Raw genomic sequence first — 18,972 nt, forward strand, 5'->3', positions numbered from 1 at the left:
ATAAAAAAGTTAGCTCCTCCACTGCAGTGTACACCCCACCGACTGGCATTCTGAACCTCAGTGAGAAAGCAGTAGGAGAAAAAAAAGATGAGGTTGAGAGAACATAATCACAAATATAAAAACAGTAAGCATGAAAACATTCATAGAACGCAGAACAACAAGAAACTGAACAATCATGTGAGGGTGCAGTGTCCCCCAATGAAGGCTCCGAGAAACAGATTTTACGGTAAGCAACCAAAAAATCCTGTTTTCTCTATCGCCTCATTGGGGGACACAGGAACCATGGGACGTCCCAAAGCAGTCCCTGGGGAGGGAAAAACAGACTTCCATCAGGTCAGAGGACTCAACACTGTCGCCTGCAAGATCCTTCTGCCTAGGCTGGCGTCCGCTGAAGTGTAGGTATGGACCTTGTAAAATTTGGCGAACGCGTGGATGGAAGACCAGGTTGCCGCTTTGCAAAGCTGTAGGGCGGAAGCCCTGTGGTGTACCGCCCAGGAGGCGCCGACTGCCCGGGTAGAGCGAGCCTTAACCCCCCAGGAGGGGGGCACTCTGTTCTTGACCCTGTAGGCTTCCAAAATTACCGTTCTAGTCCAGCAAGCAATAGTTGCCTTGGAAGCCGGCAGGCCTCTACACGTGCCATCAGGAATGACAAATAACGAATCTGTCTTCCGAAAAGAGGCCGTTCTAGCCAGGTAGACCCTCACCGCCCTGACGAGGTCTAGCTTGTTCAAAGAACGCTCCAGAGGATGAGTCGGAGCTGGACAAAAGGAAGGTAGAACGATGTCCTCGTTGAGGTGGAAGTTGGAAACCACCTTCGGAAGGAAGGAAGGCGGAGGCCTCAGGACCACCTTTGTCCTGGTGGATAACCAAGAAAGGAGGTCGACAAGACAGGGCTGCCAACTCTGAAACACGCCGGATAGAGGTGATGGCCACAAGGAAAACCACTCCCAGGAAAGGAATGACAGGGAAACCTCCCTGAGAGGCTCAAAGGGGGAACCCCTCAGGACATCCAGAACAAGACTGAGATCCCATGAATCCACAGGAGCCCTGTACAGAGGAGCAGCATGGGCTACTCGCTGAAGGAAGGTCTTGACCTGTGGCCGAGAAGATAACGTCTTCTGGAAAAGGATGGAGAGAGCAGAAACCAGGCCATTTAGGGAACTAAGGGCAAGACCCACATCCAGTCCTGCCTGAAGGAAGGCCAAAATAGAAGGAAGAGAGAAAGACATAGGTGGAACATGATTGGACTCGCACCAACTGAAATAAGCCTTCCAGGTTCGATAGTAGATCCTGGAAGACTAAGGCTTCCTAGCCTGGATCATAGTGTGAATGACCCGATCTGAAAGCCCGTACACTCTTAGAACTGCAGTCTCAAAAGCCACAGGGCGTCCGCGTGAAGGTTGACGATGTCCGCGAACCAAGATCTCCTGGGCCAATCCGGGGCGATCAGAATGACTGGCACCCCTTCTGCTTTGATCTTTTTTAACAGCTTGGGAAGCAAGGGATGGGGTGGAAACAGATAGGGGAACACGAACTGCGACCAAGAAATGGCCAGTGTCGACGCCCACTGCGAGAGGGTCGCGGGACCTGGAGACGAACCGAGGGACCTTCCTGTTCAGTCGGGATGCCATGAGGTCCACATCCGGAGTCCCCCCATCGAAGACAAATCTGACGGAAGACCTCCTGATGCAAGGACCATTCACCTGCCACGAGGCCCTCGCAGCTGAGGAAATTGGCCGCCCAGTTGTCCACGCCGGGGATATGCACCGCAGATATCACCGGAACCGTTGCCTCTGCCCAAGGGAGGATCTTGGATACCTCGGCCAAGGCCAGAGAACTCCGAGTCCCCCCCTGGTGGTTGACATATGCCACTGCTGTGGCATTGTCCGTCTGGATTCGAATTGGCAGACCCCTGAGAATCCTTTCCCAGTGAAGAAGGGACAGAAAGATGGCCCGAATCTCGAGGACATTGGTCGGCAGAGAGGACTCCTGCACTCACCCTGATCAGTCAGGTGACGAAACACCGTACCCCAGCCGAGGAGGCTGGCGTCCGTCGTCACCACCTGCCAGTGAACTGGAAGGAATGACCTGCCCTGGGAGATGAGAGGTGACATCAGCCACCAGTTGAGGGACCGCTTGACCCGGGGCGAAAGCCAAATCGGGCGATCCAGGGAAAATACAGACCTGTCCCATTGTGAGAGAATAGCCTGCTTAAGAGGTCTTGAGTGAAATTGGGAGAAGGGAATAGCTTCTTATGTTGCCACCATCCTCCCCAGAACCTTCATGGCTGATCGGAAGGAGGGAAGCCGATGACCTTGGAGCAAGCAAACTTCCAGACGAAGAATGGTTCTCTTCGGGAAGGAAAACTCTGGTCTGACGGGTGTCGAAGAGCATGCCCAGAAATATGAGGCGCTGAAAAGGAACAAGGCAGGACCTCTTCCGGTTGACAAGCCACCCGAAACGGGACGATGGACAGACAGTCGAAAGCCTGAGAAAAGGACGGAGCCTTGATGAGTATGTCGCCGAGGTACGAGAAGAGCACCAGGCCTCTGATCCTCAAGATGGCTATCAGTGCTGCCATAATCTTTGTGAAAACCCTGGGAGCGGTTGCGAGACCGAATGGCAGGGTGAAAAACTGGTAATGCTCCTGATGTACTGCAAAACTTAAAAATCTGTGATGTCCCGGAAATATAGGGACATGGAGGTAGGCATCCTGGATGTCTATGGAACACAGAAACTCCTGAGCCTCCATGGAAGCGATTACCGAACTAAGGGATTCCATTCTAAAGTGTCTCAGACGAACCCTCTTGTTCAGCAATTTGAGATCTAGAATGGGACTAACCTTGCCATCTTTTTTCGGTACCACAAACCGGTTCGAATAGAAACCTGTGAACCGTTCTTTTTCTAGAACGGGAATGATTACCCCAGATTTGAGGAGGGAAGCGATGGCTGCAAAGAAACCCGGAACTAGAGCGGGGTCTCTTGGATTGCGGGATTCGAAGAAGCGATCCCGGGGCCGTGAAATTAACTCTATTTTGTATCCTGAGGATACAACTTCCCTGACCCATGCGTCCTCCACTGAGGTGATCCAGACGTCCCTGAAGATGAGGAGACGGCCGCCCAGCTTGGGAGGTGCGCTGGGGTCTTGTCGCGAGTCATGCCGAGGTGGATCTTCCAGTCCTAGACCTGGAAGATCTACCTTGGGAGTAGCGGGAACGCCAGGAAGGAATGGGTCTAAAGGATACCGTCTTCTTCTCTTGACGTGCCTGTGGCCTCTGCTGCTGGGAAAAGGAGTTTGAAGCCTCGAAACGATGAAAAAGGCCGAAAGGACAGAAATTGCTGCCTAGGAGGGGCCGGCGAGGTTTCGACTGGGGAAGAAGGGAGCTTGTGCCCCCGGTGGTGTCCTTAATAATTTGGTCCAGCTTGGAACCGAAATGATGTGATCCCTGAAAAGGCAGATTTGTAAGGGACTTTTTTGATGACAAATCCACCTGCCAGGCCTTGAGCCAAACGGTACGACGGATGGCAACAACATTACTGGACGCCTGAGTGGCACAGGACGCGGCGTCCAGAGAAGCAGAGACCAAATATTCCCTAGCAGGAGAAATCTGGATGGCAAGTTCCGCCAACTGTTCTGGTGGAGCTCCGGCCAGAATGCCCCGACAGTTGTTTGGCCCATTCGGATATAGACTTCGAAGCCCAGGTGGAAGCAAAAGTTGGGTATAGGGTAGACGCGGCCGCTTCGAAGGTTGACTTTGCAAAGGATTCTATGATTCTATCGTTGGAATCTTTCAGAGATGCTCCGCCAGACAGCGGGAGGACTGTGTTGGTGGAAAGTCTAGAAACTGGCGGATCCACAGAGGGAGAAGTCCAGTTGGCGATGAGATCCGGAGAAAAAGGATATAAGACGCCAAGGCGCTTTCCTCTTTGAAAGGGTCTGGTCGGATTCTCTCTTTCTCTGGTCAGAAGCTGATCGAACTCTGGGTGAGGAGCGAAAACCTTGGAAGGTGTTTTAGACCGTCTAAACGAAACCGCCTGATCTGCAGGTTCCGTAGAGGAATCTTTGATGTCACAGGTCTGTTTAATCGCAATGAGACTCTGAACCATATCCCTCATGCTAGCGATTTGGTTCGAATCCATCTCCAAATTATCCCCTGAAGACGCATCAGAGAACGCCTCGCCTGACTCAGAAGAGGAGGACCGGGGAGAAGACGATCGCAGACAAGGCCCGTGGGGCGAGATGGAACGGGAAGAGGACTCAGACCGGCGTTCCTGTCTGGATCTTTTTCAGCCTATAGTGGAAGGCTCGGATGGAGATACTGCGACCCGCTGGCTACTGCGGGAGTCTGCAGGGGCAGCCGGTTGAGCACAGACACAAGGGTCTGGGACACCCGTGTTAGCTCCGCTACCGATTGTGACAGAGAGGCAGCCCAACCTGTAGTGGAGGCTCCACTCTCAAGCGGAGCAGCAGGGGGATCCTGGGCGGTGGGCATAATGGGGTTGCTGCAGGCTTGACAGAGGGGAGAGGACTGACCTGAGGGAAGCTTGCAGTTACAAGACAAACACAAAGTGTTTGACTAAGCCAGAGGAAGTAGAGGAAGAAGTAGGGGGACGAGAGCGACCTCCCTTAGAATTAGACATGACGAACGGGCCCCTGAGGAATGCCAGAAGGTTAGGGGACAGGAGGGCAGAGGAGAGTCAGTCAGCAGTGCAGAGCTACTCACGGCAGACGAAGCGGTGTCCAGATGGAAGGCTACAGGGCTTGGAAGATGCTCCTCAGAAACGGCAGTCAGGGAAGGCGTCTGGGGCACCCTCATGTCCGGAGCTTGCTGCAGGCCTGACAGAACAGCAGGGAGAAGATGGCAACCGCAAGGGAGAAGAGGACGCCAGGATTCGCACTCTTGGAATGGGCGGAGAAAGGCGCTCGTGGCAGCGGCACAGTGGAGTGGTGGGCGGAGCTAACCGCCTGTCTAGGAGCATCAAGATGGCGCCGGTGGGCGGGGCTCGCCGAGGAGATGATAGTTGGGCGGGAGAAAAGCCTGCCCGAGAGAAAAGGAAGTGGGCGGAGTCGCGGCACCAAGAGTAGGCCCGGGCAGAAGCCGGCGACCGCTGGAGAGAGCCGCAGCGCCGGAACAGTGCGGCCACCGGAAAAATAATCAGTGAGGCTGCCGCGCCGGATCAGGAGACAATGCGGCCGCCGGGAAAAGAAGTAGCGCGGCTGTCTGCAAAGGCTGCCACGTGGATGCAGCGGCGACCCCTGCCCCGCATGACCCGCCGATAGCAACGAGGAGGGAAAGCGATGACCAGGCCAAAGGTAGCCTGGAAAAACTCTGCGCCCCCTTGTAAAATAGAAAACCAGAGGGACCCCTTATAGAAGTGAAAATTGAATTCCTAATGTGGGACGGGTGGGGACATAAGAAATAATCACCTCAAAAATCCCATGCTGTCCGTTACGAACGTTAATCCGAGGAAGGTATCAGACGTCCAGGGAGCTGGTGATGGACGTCCTCGTCTCCACAACCGACAGGTTCTGGAGGGCGAGTGGGTGAGAACCGGTCTTCTAAGCATGCTTGTGTGCTAGGGGTCTTGTTCCTGCTGTCGGATCGATGAGGATACGGGGTGGCAGTACACGCCATACTCATTGTCCGTATTGTGGGATTACAGTTGTGACTGTTCACACTGTATCGCTCCGGGAAATCTGAAAGAAAACAACGCACATTGAAGTAGATATGGGTCTAATAAAAGACCCGTGTCCACCTCCTACTGACACTAAGCTAAACTGAGGTTCAGAATGCCAGTCGGTGGGGTGTACACTGCAAAGGAGAAGCTAACTTTTTTTTTTACTTGCATAGTGTCAGCAGCATACACCCATGGTTTTTGTGTCCCCCAATGAAGAGATACAGAAACTGATAATACAAGTGAATTGAGCGAGGTTGTGAACGTCTAGTCATGTGGTTGGAAGTATGCATACTGCATACTTGTGGTCACATGACTGCCCAGTGACGCTGCTGCCCCCCAAGGATTCACAAGTCTGCAGTCACATATAGTGACTGTAGACTTTTATGCAAAACCTGAACAACTTCATTCAAATATCTATGCAATTGGGGACATCTATAAGGCAGAGTGACAGCGCCATGTAAGCACTATTTTTTGTTTACTTCCATTGATGGACTACATCCCGATCACCGGGGTGGAGGATCTAGCACCAGGATGCAGGGTATAAGCAGTCACACACCTACTCACCATGTGGCACTACTATATCAAGTACAGCATCTTGGAGTGAGCCCTGGCTTATAAGCAATCCTACTTCCTGAAACATTAGATAAGAGCCAAGTTCTTTACCTTTCAATTTTATACAATCAACCTTTAGGATGAGCAAGTATGAGAACCACTAATACAACTCTACTTTTAAACTACTGCAGAAAACAAAGAAATGTTAACATATTTAACTAAAACTAGACATTTTAACAGGTATCACTTGGCATTTTGGGTGGAACTTAGTCCTCAAACATTTGTTGGAACAAAATGTAATGATCCTAGCATAACTCAGTCTTTAATAAATCATCTAATGAAAAAAAGCAGGATGTTAAATCAATTCTACAAGAAGTAGAGAACTGGTCTTCAAGATTGACTCTTCTGTTATCAGAGATATTTAACCTCTCGACAACCAAATGAGGTCAAATAAGGTAAAGATAGATAAAGAAAAAAATACAAAAGAGTCTGATTGCTAACTTATATGTTTACTCTAACAATCAACCAATGCTTTAAAGATATATTAGAGTCATGGTCAAAAGTGATGTCCTACGGTATGTCAGGTGCTCTACATTCACTATAAGGCTAGGTTTGAAAGGCAACTTGTGGCCATCTGACATGATCACAAATGTCTCACTGCCAGTCACAACTAAAGTGCCTGAATGTAGTCACGTTAGGTTGGCTTTCTGCCAACTGTTCTGTTGCAGCAAAATAAAGTTAATTAGAATAAAAAATGAGATGTAATAGTCAGATACTGCACTTACAAGTCACCATTGAGCCCTAGCAGTGAGTGAATCCTTTTGTACATTTAGATCACTTCATGCAAACACAACAAATGGAACCATGTGATTAAGTACTAACCACTCAAAGTTGGTAATATACTGATAGTTGGACTGGCTACATATATCAATAATTTTGGTCAGTAATTCATCTCTGTAGGCCGTTCCTTCAGCTTTGTCAACATGAATCATTAGCTTCTTAACAATCTCCATCAAATTCTTCTTAGACACCTGTATGGATACAAAGGGACAGTGAAAAGCAAACCATTTATTAGTAGAAACTTATTGCCTAGTCTGAAGAACAGACAACGTTAAGCTTTGCTTCTTACCATTCCATAGAGAAGATCCAGGGCTCGTAATCTAATGGACTCATCTTTGTCATCCAGACACTGGAGGATGAGATCTTTGTGGGACTGTACAGACTTTGGGTGAGTTTTCAAGATTTTGGACATAGCAAGCAAGCCTAGGTACTTCACTGTCAAAAGAAGTTCATTGTCAGCAACAACATGGGGTGAAACGTGAGGATAGCTCGCCTGAAACATTTCACTTACGATTCTGGTCTGAATCTTCAATAAGAATCCGCAGCTTCTGAACACACAGCTACAAAAAAAAATAAAAAAATATTAAGTTAGTACTAAAATAAAAACATGCAACTGTCACATACAAATCAAAGGCTCTCACAAAGAACACTACCCTAAGTGCTAAATAATTTACTGGGACATTACTGCAGAATAATGGTTTGAGTTGCTGCTTTATAGGTTACATCAGGTATCTATAAACCAGGAGGAGGTCCAAAAGGGACTATACCCTTTATTCTATGCTATTTTGTTTTCTTGATTGTTTGATATTAGTTTTTTGTTGTTGTTTTATTATACTTTTATATGAGTTTGTCTTTTTTAGAGGTTTGTAGAGAGCACCTCTTTTTACAATGTGTTGGAGAACCGCTTTCAGTTTCGTACGCCATTTTTTATTAATGTCATGTAAATTTAAACCTCAAAATATTACAAATGGAAATTAGTATATTTGTTTCTATTCCCATCCAATAACAGTAAACTGCATCATCATATGTTCCCTAAAACGGTGCTATTGACAAAGACAACTCGCCCCATAAAAAGTGAACAATCATATTATATTGACAAATAAAGTTATGTCTCTTGGGTACAAACAGCTAAATAAAAATTGTCCTTAACGAGAAACTGTCAGCACAAGAGATGAGAAGTTCTGGCAAATCTCCAATTCACAAGTTCAAGCATTTTTTTCCTGGAATGCCGATCAATGGAGAAGTTATTCTGTGTTAATTTAATGTCCCTTATTATGCTTTCGGGTCTCTCCAAACCACACAGCATAATAAAGTGCTGTAATATATGTTTTAAAAAAAAATCCTTATACTCACCCATCCAGTTCTCAGTGTCATCAGTTTGCCATTAAAGAGGGGATCCCCGGCTGGCTGTCACTCACTAGGCTCGGGAGGATACTTATCAAGCACCCGCAAAGGTTGCAACACATGCCATGATGTCATACCTAGGGAGTGAGGCCCGACGGCAGTCCGAGGACCAGACGGGTGGCGGTGAAAAGAAGAGGCCTTTTACAGTTAAAAAAAAATAAAAATGGCAGACGCCAACATGCTGAATCCGTGTGGAAGTGAATTACAAAGATATGATTTAATTCACTAATCTCAAGTTAGCCCAATTTTGTAACCTACAGCGATGTCTGTGCAATTTTAAAAGCACCATTTATTCTAGTGTTACTGTACATGTACCGAGGCAGAACACTTGTGAGAAAGGGGAAAGCATGATGCAATTTATAGTGTTAAACAGTGTAGGCTGGTTCAGCATGATGAAGGAAAGATGACGAGATCGGTTTCTCCACATCAAGTTTGATAACGTGTGATAAGAAGGAGGATATGGTTGACAGACACTCCTGGATTCTGAACATAGAGGTAGTTTTGAGTATTATTAACACATAGATGGTAAAGGAAGCCATGTGACTATGAATTTGTCCAAGGCCAAAAGGTATAGATGGAAAAGAGTAGGGGTCCAGGGCACAGCCTTGTGGTATATCTACAGAGAGAAGGCAAGATGACAAGATAGAATAGGAATGGGGGACACGCTAAGGGTATGTGCACACGTCCGGATTTCTTGCAGAAATTTCCTGAAGAAAACCGGAAATTTTCTGCAAGAAATCCGCATTTTTTTTTTTTTGCGTTTTTTTCGCTTTTTTTAGCATTCTGCAAGCGTAATTAGCTTGCAGAATGCTAAAGTTTTCCAAGCGATCTGTAGCATCGCTTGGAAAACTGACTGACAGGTTGGTCACACTTGTCAAACGTGACCAACTTTTTACTATAGATGCAGCTTATGCAGCATCTATAGTAAAAGATAGAATGTTTAAAAATAATAAAAAAAATAAAAAAAATGGTTATACTCACCCAGACATCTCCTCAGCGGCGTCCGTTCCTCTTCCTATAGCTGCTGTGCGCGCAGGACCTTCCATGACGTCGCGGTCATGTGAGCGGTCACGTGAGCGGTCACATGACCGCTCACGACCAATCACAAGACAGTGACGTCATCACAGGTCCTTCACCGCACAGCAGCTATAGGAACCGAAGCGGCAGCATGCAGCGGTGAGGCGGGAAGACATCGAGGGTGAGTATAGGACTATTTTTTATTTTAATTCTTTTTTTTTTTTACCAATTATATGGTGCCCAGTCCGTGGAGGAGAGTCTCCTCTCCTCCACCCTGGGTACCAACCGCACATAATCTGCTTACTTCCCGCATGGTGGGCATAGCCCCGTGCGGGAAGTAAGCAGATCAATGGACTCCTAGGTGTGCGGAATCCCCGCAATTCCGCATTTTTAATGAACATGTTGCTTTTTTTTCCGCGATGCGATTTTTTCGCGGAAAAAATCGCAACATTTGCACAAAAAATGCGGAATACACTGTAAATAATGGGAGGCATATGTAAGCGTTTTTTTCGCATTCTTATCACGTTTTTATAGCGAAAAAAACGCGAAAAATCCTGAACGTGTGCACATGGCCTCAATGTTTGGTTAGTGCAGTATGAGGCGATCCTGGAAAAGGCAAGGTCCTTGATGCCAAGGGAAGAGAGGATCTGTATTAGGAGGGAGTGGTCAACTATGGTTGAAGGCAGAGGTTAGGTCTAGAAGGAGGAATATAGATCATTTTCTAATAACTTTGGTGGTTTGTAAGTTGTTTGCTAAAACTGCCCTGACCAAAATTTGCTGAGTGGTGAGGACGGAAGCTGGATTGAAGGTTATAGAAGAGCGAGATGGATGAGAAGTGGTATGGAAAAATCAAAGTGGACGTGTTGTTGGAGGAGTTTTGAGACAAACAATAGTGAAATAGGGCGATAGCTGGACGCAGAGGCTGAGTCTATGGATGGCTTTTGCAGTATAAGCGCTATTGTTGAGCATTTGAAAACAAAAATACCAGAGGTTTAACTTAGGTTGAAAAGATGGGTTAGGGCTGGGAAAAACAGGATGGCGAGGTTGGGGAGGAGGTGGGATGGGATAGACCAAGTGCACAAGTGTTGAGGTGTGACTTGGAGAGAAGAAGAGCAAGCTTTTCAGTGATTGTGGGAAAGAACATTATGGGAGAAGTCATATCTTTTATATGGAGTGGTCGGGTGGTTTTACACTGCTTTTCTTGATGTTGTTTATGTGGTTTTTGAAGTACGAGGCAAAGTCTTCTGCAGAAATGCGGTAGGTGGGAGGGGTCACCAGCGGACGTAGGCTTGCACAAATCCTTCTGTCTCTTACTGCACTACTACACAGACTCAATGATTTTGATAAGTCGAGTCACTTGACCTTGTTTCTATATCAATGACATACAGTAGTTTTGGGCAGCAATTCCTCTATAAAAGACCACTACTGACTGAACCTCTCCGAATAGTAGATGGATGTAGCCGGGTCCAACTGGTTATTGTCAGTTCTGAACTAATGGCACTGATGGACATTTCTGATTTGAAGGGGAAGTATGGTGTGTATTTCATCTGCTGCACCAAGATTACTTGGCCAAACATTGCGTCTACAATTCTCAACATTGCCCATTTCTTTGTACTTGAACAGCACATTGTGAAACCCCAATCTGCTTTGACTTTGTTACCTGGGAGGAACCTTGCTGATGCAAAATGACTGCCTTGTGTCTTGTTGAGCTCAGTTTTCCCATGGTGTATAATAAGTTACATGAAACGGTCTTCCACAACCTCACCTTTTTAGCATTTTGCTGAGCTTCACCAAGTGTGAAGCCTCCTATACAGGCTTTTTCGTTTAGTCTAATAACTGTTTCAACCAGCATATGAAAATGACAATTATCATCAACTTTGTGGTATAACTGCTCCTACACTTGACTAAACTCATACAAAATCCCTGACTTAGTGCAAGTTTAATTGGAAGGAATTGAAGCTGTTTTGAAAGCAGAGAGGGTGGTCATATCATGTACTAATTTCAGTTAGATTTTTATTTTGTTCATTCACGTTTCTGTTAATAGATAAAAATAAACAAACAATTGACACTTCATTTGAAAGCATTCATACTTTATCATTTTTTTTCTAATCTGCCTAAAGCTTCTGCATGTGTGTATATATATATGTATATATATATATGTGTATATATATATATATATATATATATATATATATATATATATATATATATATATATATATATATATATACATACATTATATATATACATATACACACACATTATATATATATATATATATATATATGTGTGTGCGTGTATATATATATATATATATATATATATATATATATATATATATATATATATATATATATATATAGCGCATCGTGATTACTCGCTAATCCCGCCCCCTGCACAGTAGCTCCGCCCCCACACATCACCACACACAATCCCGCCCCCCACCACATTGCCACATGCAAGCCCGCCGCCCACATTACCACACACGATCCCGCCGCCGCCCATATTACCACACACGATCCCGCCGCCCACATTACCACACACAATACCGCCCCCCCACCACATTACCACACACAATCCTGCCCCCCCACCACATTACCACACACAATCCCGCCCCCACCACATTACCACACACAATACCGCCCCCCCACCACATTACCACACACAATCCCGCCCCCACCACATTACCACACAATCCCGCCCCCACCACATTACCAAACATAATCCCACCCCCCACCACATATAATCCTGCCCCCACACATTACCACACGAGGCGCCGTCCCCACACATTACCACAAGAGGCTCCGTCCTCACACATTACCACACGAGGCTCCGTCCTCACACGTGACCACACGAGGCTCCGTCACCACACATGACCACACGAGGCTCCATCCTCACACATTACCACACGAGGCTCCGTCCCCACACATTACCACACGAGGCTCCATACCCACACATTACCACACGAGGCTCCGTCCTCACACATTACCACACGAGGCTCCGTCCTCACATTACCGCACAAGGCTCTGTCCCCACACATTACCACACAAGGCTCCATACCCACACATTACCACACGAGGCTCCATACCCACACATTACCACACGAGGCTCCATACCCACACATTACCACACGAGGCTCCATACCCAAACATTACCACACGAGGCTCCATGCCCACACATTACCACACGAGGCTCCATACCCACACATCACCACACGAGGCTCCGTCCTCACACATTACCGCACAAGGCTCTGTCCCCACACATTACCACACGAGGCTGTCCCCAGACATTACCATACGAGCCTCCGTCCCCACACATTACCACACGAATCCAGTTTGCTTTTGATTTTACACTGTGAATAAAATGCATTAGTATTATTCTGATTTTTAATTATTATTGTTATTAACTTCATTTTAAGTTAATTTACCACCTGCGTAAGCGCTATTGAATGTTGTCATTATATACTTTAGTTTAAACACTAGCAGCGTTAATTAGATAGCAATGAGCATGCTGAGCGTTAGCTGGCTGGAAACCGTGTATATGTATATATATATATGTATATATATATATATATACACCGTATTTTCCGGCGTATAAGACGACTTTTTAACCCCTGAAAATCTTCTTAAAAGTCGGGGGTCGTCTTATACGCCGGTTATCGCCTTGTACGCCGGGTGTATATGGTGATGGTGGTGGTGGTGGTGGTGGTGGTGGTGGTGGGGGGGGGGGGGAGTGGTCCTGATGACGACGAGGGGGCGTCTCACAGGAAAGTGAGTATCCCCCATTACCTCATCATAGCGCTGCAGCGTGGGGTCTCTGTGCTGGGAGCGGCGGCTGCTGTGCTGTGGGGCGGCGGCTCCTCTTCTGCAGTGTGGGGCCTCTGGTGCTGTGGGGCGGCGGCGTATCTTCATGCAGTCGGGGCTCCTCCGGCATCTCCTTAAAGCTCGGAGGCCCCGCTGTCAGCTCCATCGGTACAATGCGGTGGCCTCCGGGAAAATGGCCGCTGCTCAGATTCAGATCTCGTGTCCCGAGATCTCGGGACGAGATCTGAATCTGAGCATGCGCCGCCCCCAGCGGCCATTTTCCCGGAGGCCACCGCATTGCACCTATTGATCTGCCTCCGGGAAAATGGCCGCTGCTCAGATTCAGATCTCGTCTCCAGAGATCTCGGGACGAGATCTCAATCTGAGCAGCGGAGGCCACCGCATTGTGCTGATGGAGCTGCCAGCGGGGCCTCCGAGCTTTAAGGAGATGCCGGAGGAGCCCCGACTGCATGAAGATACGCCGCCGCCCCACAGCACCAGAGGCCCCACACTGCAGAAGAGGAGCCGCTGCCCCACAGCACAGCAGCCGCCACTCCCAGCACAGAGACCCCACGCTGCAGCGCTACGATGAGGTAATGGGGGATACTCACTTTCCTGTGAGACGCCCCCTCGTCGTCATCAGGACCACTCCCCCCCCCCAAAAAAGGCACATATTCACCGGCCCTATAAGACAACATAGGGTGTATAAGAAGACCCCCGACTTTTAAGAAGATTTTATATTTTAACTGGTAAAGTTGGGGGGTCGTCTTATACACCCAGTCGTCTTATACGCCGGAAAATACGATATATATATATATATATTTATGTGTAAAACTAAAAGAACGTAATTGTAAATTTTTATTAAACACAAAAATGTCTCTAATATGCAAACTAAATGTAGCCTAGCGCTAAAATCAATTACCTACTCCAAACCAAAATTAACACCCGCTATTACTATCTCAATTTATGCCGACTGCTAACTCTAAAACATAATTATCAATACAGTTTTTGATTATTAGCTTAAGCAAAAAAAAAAATCAGGAAAGAAAAAAGCAAACTGGTAGGATAGAGGGAATTTAGGGCACTTGGAGGATCATATGGGCTCTGGTGAGGTGCTTAAGGGGCTAAATTACTTTTCGTAACAGACATGGAGATGAAGCATAACACTGACAGGAGTGAGGAGATCAAAGGCAGGGATGGCCATTTCTCCTGTCATTATGAGGCTTGTGACTGGCGAGTGGGACAGCAGACATTGGTCCTGCAGCTTAGCTAGGTGCCGATAAGCTGGCTGGGACGACAGGTGCCGGTGATATCCTGTCACTAATCTGTCATAACTGAAATGCACATAATGTTGCGGAAAGCAGCACTCGACCATGACGTACATTTACATCATAGGTTGGTAGGGAGTTAATAAGACAGAGGCCTCTGAGCATGTGCAGAACAAAGCTTTGCACTCTTTCTACATGTGCAGAAAGCTGTGCTCCCCATGGATATTCTACTCTATACCTGGAGATGCCAGGGGTGCTGAACCTCAGAAAAGGTGGCTTACTCCCCGTCTTTCTGGATGCTGTGATCTGGAGATAGAATGGCAGTACTAGATGAAGGTCATCTCCAGGAACATAGGAGTAGAGAGTTTCGAGCCGAACATCATAAGACCCGATGTGTCAAAAAAAGCAACAGGTGAACGAACCTGACAGGATGTGACAAGCTGGTGGTCATTTTTTTGTACTGTAGAGATTGGCTCCTTAGAAAAGACTAGATTAAATGTTTAATTAAAGCTATTTGGGAATTTATTGTCACATTTCTCTGTATTTCCAAACAACACCTGAAAGTGTGTGTACAGTTCAAGCAAATTTATACATAGAAAAAAAAGATTCTTAACCTACCTGAATGCTTGCACTGTGGTTGGGCATCCCAGATGACAGCGATATCAAAACTGTGAAACAAAATTACACTTTATCATGTGATGCCATGAAATAAAGTTGTTTTAGATAACTTCCTAATACATTTCACCCTAAAGCAATATTTTAGAGACCTACAGGGGTAAAACACAACAGAATTCATACTTAAAAGAATTACATCTTGAAAACCTTTTGTAACACGTAAGAAAGATCCGTTTTGCTGACTTGAAAATTTAACTAAGGATTCCAATCCTGCTCCACACTTCTATAGAGTGTTCAGAAAGAAAAAGGATCCCATAGATAGGTGATAGGAACAATTTCCCCCATCTCACGTATCCCCCTTACCTGACCTATCTATTATGGTAAACGGCATCACGCTCTCTCCCGCACCTGAGATACGATGCCTCGGGGTAGCTCTCGACTCTGCCCTGTCCTTCAAACCGCACGTCCAAACTCTTGCCACCTCCTGTCGCCTCCAACTCAAAAATATTGCCAGAATCCGTCCCTTCCTCAGCCCACAATCTACCAAAACTCTTGTGCATGCCCTCATCATCTCCCGCCTTGACTACTGCAACACCCTCCTCTGTGGCCTCCCTGCTTACTCTCTTGCACCACTCCAGTCTGTCCTCAACTCTGCTGCCCGGCTAATCCACCTCTCTCCTCGCTACTCCCCTGCTTCTCCCCTCTGCAAATCCCTCCACTGGCTCTCAATTCCCCAACGAATCCAGTTCAAACTACTAACACTGATCTACAAAGCCAACCACAACCTGTCCCCTCCCTATATCTCTGAACTAATCTCCCAATACCTTCTCTCACGTAATCTCTGATCCTCCCAAGACCTCCTACTCTCCTCCACACTTATTCGTTCCTCACACAACCGCCTCCAAGATTTCTCCCGAACATCCCCCATCTTCTGGAATTCCACACCTCAACACGTCCGACTATCCACCACCCTCGGATCCTTCAGACGGAACCTGAAAACCCATCTCTTCAAGAAAGCCTACAGCCTGCAATAACCATTCTGCCGCCTCGCCATCGCCAGAGCAGCCGCCTCACCACCGCCAGAGCTGCAGCACCTCTGACCTTCTGTCTCTTCCCCATTATCCCATAGAATGTAAGTCAGCAAGGACAGGGCCCTCTCCCCTCTGTACCAGTCTGTCACTGTAAATGTGTTTACTGAAAACGATATCTGTAACTCTGTATGTAACCCCTTTCTCATGTACAGCACCATGGAATTAATGGTGCTATATAAATAAATAATAATAATAACAAGATGTGAATTTCTCTGATACAATATATTATAAAAGTGTCTTAATTTCATAATGATTTATAGGAAAAAAAATTAAACCGGTTAGTCTATTATTATTTTAAGTTATGCTAACATTTTAAGATATTTTAAATTCTGTAAATTTGTTAAGGTTTCCAATTATTTTACTTACCCGCTATTACAGTATTCACACATTCGTACAGGAGAGACATTGCAGATGTACTGTACAGAAGGAAAAGAACCAGTTACAAAAAAGTGTGATAACACGTAAGGTGCAAGAAACTGGCAGAAAGGGGAGAATAAATCAGAAGCACAGCACAGAAGTAACTGGAAGATGAAACCTTTCTCTGATACCAGTCAGGTGGAGGACAGAACTACAGACAACGGAGCACAGAATTCTCTTACCTGTGAATAAGGTTGGTCAGAGGTTCAATCAGTTTTTTTCCCAGCCTTGGTTCCAATGGAGTAAGGGCCCCAAACTACGGTTAATGTGGAAAAACAAAGCAGACAAGTCAATCTATATGAGAACAACCCATATGAATACAAGGGCTTTACAGACTTGTAAAGGGGTCATAGTTCATTTAAAAAAGAAATGGATTGTATGTATCCACAGCCAAGGCATCATACACATTGTTGCAGAAGTAACAGCCAAACTTGGTCTTTAAAAAGGATGTCCACTTTACTTTAAGCATTGCAGATGTGATTTTGCGCCACTCACCAATATAAATGTATAGGTTCTCCTCTTGTACCGGTTAGTGGACCTTTCTCAGTGCACCGCTCTCCTGTTCTCATAATGGCTGCTGATGGAGGAGCTTGTGACCAGAACTGTCCATCTCCCTCCTCCAATGGAGAACAGATTTGCCACATGCAGATTGTTTGGGTTTTTTTTCCAGCTGAACAGGTCTGATCACATACACCCGCCTCAGCAGCAATTATGTGAACAGAAGAGTGCTGCAGTAGGCCGCACTAACAAGTACAGCAATACAGCAATAAGTCTATTATTAAATGCCACATAATCAAGTGCCAAACATTTGTCATAAAAAAAAGTGGACAATCCCTTAGAGGGGTTTATGAGGCAGGAATGGCGGTGATGTATGCGATATGAAGCAGTCTAGTGGGTGTTGTCTCGCTCCATACAACTGTACTGAGCAAGGCCCACCAGACAATTCTGCCCGGGGAACATGTATAATGCATAACGGCTCAGAAATTGGCGAATCCTAGCAGTGCAGAGTGCGGGCGCTGGTGGGATTAATAAGTCTCCAGCCATACAAAGTGACTGCAGACTTACCGTATACACTCGAGTATAAGCAGAGATTTTCAGCCCATTTTTTTTAGGCTGAAAGTGCCCCTCTCGGCTTACACTTCCGTCTTATGGCCTACGTCGTAATGCGTCGTTGTGGAGAAAAAATGCATCCTGCAAAGTTGCCCGCAGGATGAGTTTTTTCTCCATAGACTTGCATTAGCGACGCACTGCGACGTATGGCCACACGTCGCATCCGTCGTGCAACGGATGCGTCGTGTTTTGGCGGCCGCAATGCACAAAAAACGTTCAATGTAACTTTTTTTGTGCAACGGGTCCGCCATTTTCGACTGCACATGCGCGGCCAAAACTCTGCCCCCTCATCCCCGCTCATCACAATGGGCAGCGGATGCGTTGTAAAACTGCATCCGCTGCCCACGTTGTGCTAAATTTAGCACAACGTCCGTCGGTATGCCGGTTTGCGACGGCCCCGTACCGACGGATGTGTGAAAGAAGCCTTATACTCGAGTCATTGTCGGCGGGGGAGGGGGAGCGGCGGCTATGACATACTCACCTGCTCCTGGCGAGGTCCTAGAATCACCGATGGTCTCTGGGCGCTGACAGCTTCTTCCAGCGTTGAGCTGTCACTTGGTACCGCTCATTACAGTAATGAATATGGATGCAACTCCACTCCCATAGGGGTGGAGCCGCATATTCATTACTGTAATGAGAGGTACCGGTGACCACTCAACGCTGGAAGAAGCTATCAGCGCCCTGAGAAGACCATCAGGGAAGCTGCCAGGGGCCGCGCCGGGAGCAGGTGAGTATAATGGGGAGGGTGAGCAGCATTGCGCGATATTCACCTGTCCTCGTTCCACCGCAGGGCTTGGTCTTCCGCGTCCTCTGCTGTGACGCTCAGGTCAGAGGGCGCGATGACGTGGTTAGTGCACACCCTTTGCCTGAACGATAGTGCAGAGGACGCGGAAGACACAGCGGCGCCCGGCGGTGGAACGAGGACAGGTGAATATTGCAAGTGCCAGGGGCCTGAGTGACGAGAGGCGAGTATGACATTTTTTTTTTTTAATTGCAGCAACAGCATATGGGGCAAATATCTCTATGGAGCATCTTATGGGGCCATAATCAGCATTTGTGCAGCATTATATGGGGCAAATATCTCTATGGAGCATCTTTTGGGGCCATAATCAACATTTGTGCAGCATTATATGGGACAAATATCTCTATGGAGCATCTTATGGGGTCATAATCTTA

At 46.9% G+C, this 18,972-nt stretch overlaps 1 protein-coding gene across 3 annotated transcripts in view; it reads right to left on the reverse strand.

Moving 5' to 3' along the window:
• Window positions 1–18,972, reverse strand: part of AP3D1 (adaptor related protein complex 3 subunit delta 1) — a 131,438-nt gene that overhangs the window by 53,975 nt on the left and 58,491 nt on the right. For all 3 annotated transcript variants that reach the window (XM_077271940.1, XM_077271941.1, XM_077271939.1), the window contains exons 8-13: window positions 16,869–16,942; window positions 16,636–16,685; window positions 15,182–15,231; window positions 7,583–7,631; window positions 7,361–7,506; window positions 7,114–7,262 (exon numbers count right to left, since the gene is read on the reverse strand). In XM_077271940.1, coding sequence (XP_077128055.1) covers window positions 7,114–7,262; window positions 7,361–7,506; window positions 7,583–7,631; window positions 15,182–15,231; window positions 16,636–16,685; window positions 16,869–16,942 — 518 coding nt within the window. The remainder of the gene's footprint in view (window positions 1–7,113; window positions 7,263–7,360; window positions 7,507–7,582; window positions 7,632–15,181; window positions 15,232–16,635; window positions 16,686–16,868; window positions 16,943–18,972) is intronic.

Source organism: Ranitomeya variabilis, chromosome 1, assembly GCF_051348905.1.
Source record: "Ranitomeya variabilis isolate aRanVar5 chromosome 1, aRanVar5.hap1, whole genome shotgun sequence".
Lineage (NCBI taxonomy): Eukaryota > Metazoa > Chordata > Amphibia > Anura > Dendrobatidae > Ranitomeya > Ranitomeya variabilis.